Genomic DNA, 4,637 nt, shown 5'->3' on the forward strand with positions numbered 1-4,637 from the left:
TGGTGAGGAGTTCAACCACTGTTTAGCTTTATTCCTCAATGAGAATGGAAACAACCGTAAGCAAATGGCATCGTCAGAAATGCCATTTATCTTGAAAGTGTGCAAGAATTCCAGAAAGTTAGCCAAATGACACTATAGCAAAACAGATTTTTAGCGGCATTTTTTTGAGTCTATAAGCGCCGCTAAAACTATTTGCGGTGCTTTTACAAGCGCCGCAAAATACGCCGCTATAGAACATGACCTTTAGCGGCGTTTTTACAACAAACACCGCTAAAGAATATGGCCTTTAGCGGCGCTTTTCCCACAAACGTCGCTAAAGAACATGGCCTTTAGCGGCGCTTTTTCCATAAACGCCGCTATAGAACAGACCTTTAGCGACGCTTTTCCCATAAACGCCACTAAAAAAGATGACCTTTAAAAAAATATTTTAATTAAATAATATTTATTTCTATGATAAATATTATATTATGTTTTATTTTAAAATTTAAACTTTAAACTCTAAACTTTTAAGGATAAAAATATTAATTAAATTAAAATTTTCTATTAAAATTTTAACTTTAAAACTAAATATAAAAATTAATGAGTTTAAATTTAGAATCTAAAATAATAAATTAATAACACAATTAAAATCCAAAAGTTAGAACTCAAGTTATCTTAAATATTAAAATAAAAATAAAATTTAGAATCAAAACTAAAATAAATAATAAAATTATCTAATACTTGTGGATGTAAAAATTAGGTTAAAATTTTACATCAATGAATCAAATAATTCCACTTCTATGCCGTTATCATGTCAATTATTCATGGATATTGCACTGCTGTAAGTAAGGGTGGTCATACTGCATATGTTTGCTCCAACAGCCTTTATATTTAGCAATTCCTATTTCCAACCAGGGTTTCATGACTCCATCATAGTGTATAACTGCTGCCCGCTCGATATCAGCCCGCCGAAGACCTGAGTGATAGCCAAGCCCTAGCGCATGCCATCTCCTTTCTAAAGCCACAGTCTAATCGTAGAAGTAAATGCAGAATTCAACATTTGAAATGTGAAAGCAATATTATATAGATATATACCCATGAAAGCTTGTTCAACATTTGTGGCATCTTTTGCACTGGTTTCCAAAAAAGGTATGCCAATTTCATTTGCAAATGCCTGAAAAAAGAAAGCAGCAATATCATGGGGCAAAGAGTGCAGTAAAGCACCAACAATTACAATTTACAATTCAATAATCACACAACTCTTCCTAGAAATAAACTGGAAAATACCTTGGCTGTTTCGTATGATACAACTTTATTAGCTGTAAGATCACACTTGTTTCCAACTAGTAGTTTGTTAACGTTATCACTAGCATAGCGATCAATTTCACTCAGCCACTGCTTGACATTGTTGAAGCTTTCTTGGTCTGTCACATCATAAACGATCTAATAGAGGATCCAGCAGTAGAAGGGAAAGAAAAAGATAAAAATAAAAAATAAAACTTCTTAAGTAGCACAAATAAAGACTGGGAAAAATATCTAGAAGGGAGATCACCCACTATTATGCCATGGGCACCACGATAGTAGCTACCAGTGATTGTCCTAAACCGTTCTTGGCCAGCAGTATCCCACTGCACATTGAACCATAAGCAAACTAATTAGTTATCATCATGAAGCCAAAATTATGTGTCAAGATTTAAGAGTAACTTCTTAAGACTAATTATAAAATGAAAATATACAGAAAGGGAAAAAATAGCAGCCAAAGAAGAAAATGAGTAGACAACTCGTTCTCTTATTAGGAGCATTACTCGGAACAACATAGGTTAGAAAATTTTCAAAGAAACAAATCAAAGATAAAGCATGTAAAAACATAAAATTTAAAGTTTAATGGTTTTCCCATCCTACTCCACAGTACGTATTTTCTACCAAAAAAGAAAATGAAATCAAAAGAGGTTAGAATAATTGCTATAAGTTTTGGGAGTTAGAGATCAAGTTAGCACCAAGGACTGTTCACTTACAAAATCAACCCCAATGGTACTTATGTAGCTTTCTACATATGAATCATCCTGCATAAAAGAAATTACAAAATCATAGATTCATGATTTTGTCCTGCATAACCATCTGGGAATATCCAAAATTCCACATGTTTGATATCTTGATATACAACTAAATATAGTGACAAGATTCTGAGGCCACAACTGTCTATGTCCAAACTCGTGAAGTTCACATTTTACTCTCTCAAGACACATGTTATGTGCAGTAAAACTTTTTAATGAATCATTATTACAATCTAACATCATACATGGATATAAGCATTCAGGGCAATCATATAAGAACCTAAGAATGTACGACGAGGAAAATAGATCTCTATAACGTAGACATTTACTTTCAAATGACAACGTAAGTCAAGAAACTTACAGCAAATCTCAAAAGAAGACAAGATTTTTCAACACCAGAATCTCCAATAAGCAGAAGCTTGAACAGGTAGTCACTGCAGAAGATTGCAACCAGATAATATCAATATCTGTTCCAATGATGCATAAAAATAACATCAACAACTATAACATTTTTAACATAAAATTTTATATTCGCCAAAAGAGGCCTAATCCCCAAACCCAATCTCTCATAAACCAAACCTAAAGTTTAACTTGTCAGCGTTAAAATGCCAATTAACCAAATTAAGTGCCCAAAGATTAGCCTTAGAATGCCAAGCAATTATCGGTTGACTCCTGATTTTACTGGTGCATCAAGAAAGTGCAATTCAAAATGAATTTCGATTTCAAACAAATTAGAGTAAGTCATCATCATTCACTCATATATACATACATAATGAGCACATTTTTAAGACAGATTTGCTTCTTCAATACACATAATCAATTTAGCAATATGTTAACAAAATATAACAAATTATTTACAAAAGAATAATATACCTCTTTGAATCTAATTATAATCAACTAAATGCAGAATTCAACAAGTAATTTAAAATGTGAAAGCAGTATTATATAGATATATAACTCTTTGAATCTAATTATATTTGGATGCTTTAAAGACCTATGGTTCATAATCTCCCTCTGCACATGTTCATCTATCTGCATAGTAAAAGAAACCCTTGAAATCAATCCATGGAGTCTAAACAAGAAAAAAGGAGCCCAATTTAGCCCATGAATAAAAAGAAAATGCAAACAGATACAAGATCACGAACATTAACCGTAGAAATCAGAATTGTAAATATGAAATGAAAGGAAAAAGAAAAGAAAAGAAAAGAAAATCCTAGCACGTACCTTGGGTCCTCTTTTAATATACTTGACCGCATATGTCGACGGAGATATAGCCGCGGGCTACCGACGGAGATGTAGAGGGCTATCGATTTGGGGAAACTGGGGGAAAAAATAAAGGGAATCGGGGTAGAGGAGAAATGGTTTGGGAAAAATAAAATGGGGAAAAAAAAGAGAAGAAATTTCAGGCAAAGTTTTAGGATTTCTTTGGGGAGGGGGAGGGAACCGTTTTTGGGAAAAAGAAAGGAGGGAAAAAAGAATATTTCATGCCAAATTTTGGGATTTCGGGGCGAAGGGAGGAACCAATTTTGAGAAAAAGTCTTAAGGCATTGTGGGTAACAAAACGGTGTCGTTTTATGTAAGACTTTTTGTGGCGTTTTTATAATAAAAACGCTATTATTGCTTATCTTTTGTGGTATTTTAATAAAAACGCCGTGAAAAGTTATTCTCCTTTACACAAAATGGTACCGTTTTACTTCGCTAAAAATTCCTTATTTTGTTTTAATACATATAAACTTTATCATTATCTCTTAAATGATTTAAACTATATTGATAATTTTAATATATTAAAATAAATATTATCTTCTTTATAATTTTATAAGAAATTAATTAATATATAAATTAAAAAATCAGTCATATACCTAAAAAAACTTTAAAATTATTTTAATTAATAGTATTTTTTTCATTTTTGACATGTATTTTTCTATGTTTTTACTTTCAAATTTTTTCGCAGTAAAATCGAAATGTTGCTTCAATTTTTCAACTGTAAATCCTAAATTTTAAACCCCAAATCATAAACCTACACCCTAAACCCTAAATATATATATTACAACGGATAAAAGCAATTAAAAAAGAATCTTATTGCTTACCTAAACCCTAAAATAATTTGATTTTTTGTTATTTTATCAAAAACCCTAACCTTTAAACCTTAATAGCTTAACCCCTAAAACCATGACCAGTACTACGACCCTAACTATAAAACAAAAAACCATAAAACCAAAAACCAAAAACTCTAAACCCAAAATAATAAACATTATATCATAAACCCTAAACCCCTAGACCATGAGCATTAAGCCTTAAATCTTAAATCATAAACTCTAAACCCCAAAATAATAAACACTATATCATAACCCATATCCCTTAAACCCTAAACCCTTAACCCCAACCCTTAAACCATAATTAAATATTTAATTATATGTATACACCTAAATTTTGATAGAGATACATCTCAGAATTATATATGAATTTCGGTTTAATGTGTAATTGTAGACGTGAAATTCAAATTGTGGTTTAAATGTATAGTTGAAACTTTAATTTTGATTTAATCATACATATTTTAAAAATAAATACATCAATATATTTTTATATTGAATAAATATAAATATT

The 4,637-nt window shown here is 31.0% G+C and overlaps 1 protein-coding gene across 5 annotated transcripts; it reads right to left on the reverse strand.

The window, feature by feature from the left end:
• Positions 1 to 678: 678 nt before the first annotated feature.
• Positions 679 to 3,573, reverse strand: LOC108477210 (ras-related protein RABD2a-like). 5 transcript variants are annotated; one of them, XM_053023227.1, is made up of 8 exons: positions 3,258 to 3,573; positions 3,028 to 3,065; positions 2,395 to 2,467; positions 1,995 to 2,042; positions 1,536 to 1,607; positions 1,267 to 1,422; positions 1,075 to 1,153; positions 679 to 994 (listed from the first exon to the last, which is right to left on the reverse strand). In XM_053023227.1, the coding sequence occupies exons 2-8, from the start codon at positions 3,036 to 3,038 to the stop codon at positions 798 to 800; spliced, it is 636 nt and encodes a 211-aa protein (XP_052879187.1). In that variant the 5' UTR covers positions 3,039 to 3,065; positions 3,258 to 3,573; the 3' UTR covers positions 679 to 797. The 5 variants fall into 5 exon arrangements, with proteins under 5 accessions (XP_052879187.1, XP_052879186.1, XP_017635178.1 ...); XM_053023226.1 differs by lacking the exon at positions 3,028 to 3,065; XM_017779689.2 differs by lacking the exon at positions 1,995 to 2,042 and having other exon boundaries at positions 3,258 to 3,572.
• Between the last annotated feature and the right edge of the window lie 1,064 nt (positions 3,574 to 4,637).

Source organism: Gossypium arboreum, chromosome 12 (genome assembly GCF_025698485.1).
Source record: "Gossypium arboreum isolate Shixiya-1 chromosome 12, ASM2569848v2, whole genome shotgun sequence".
In the NCBI taxonomy this organism is placed as follows: domain Eukaryota; kingdom Viridiplantae; phylum Streptophyta; class Magnoliopsida; order Malvales; family Malvaceae; genus Gossypium; species Gossypium arboreum.

Bases quoted from the DNA above. Each gene is read 5' to 3' on its own strand.
- LOC108477210 (XM_053023226.1), bottom strand. From the start codon at position 3,289: ATGCGGTCAAGTATATTAAAAGAGGACCCAAG. The intron at 1,423-1,535 runs GTGGGTGATCTC...ATCCTCTATTAG, and splicing joins GTGGTGCCCATGGCATAATA to ATCGTTTATGATGTGACAGA. The intron at 1,154-1,266 runs GTATTTTCCAGT...TTCTTTTTTCAG, and splicing joins TATCATACGAAACAGCCAAG to GCATTTGCAAATGAAATTGG.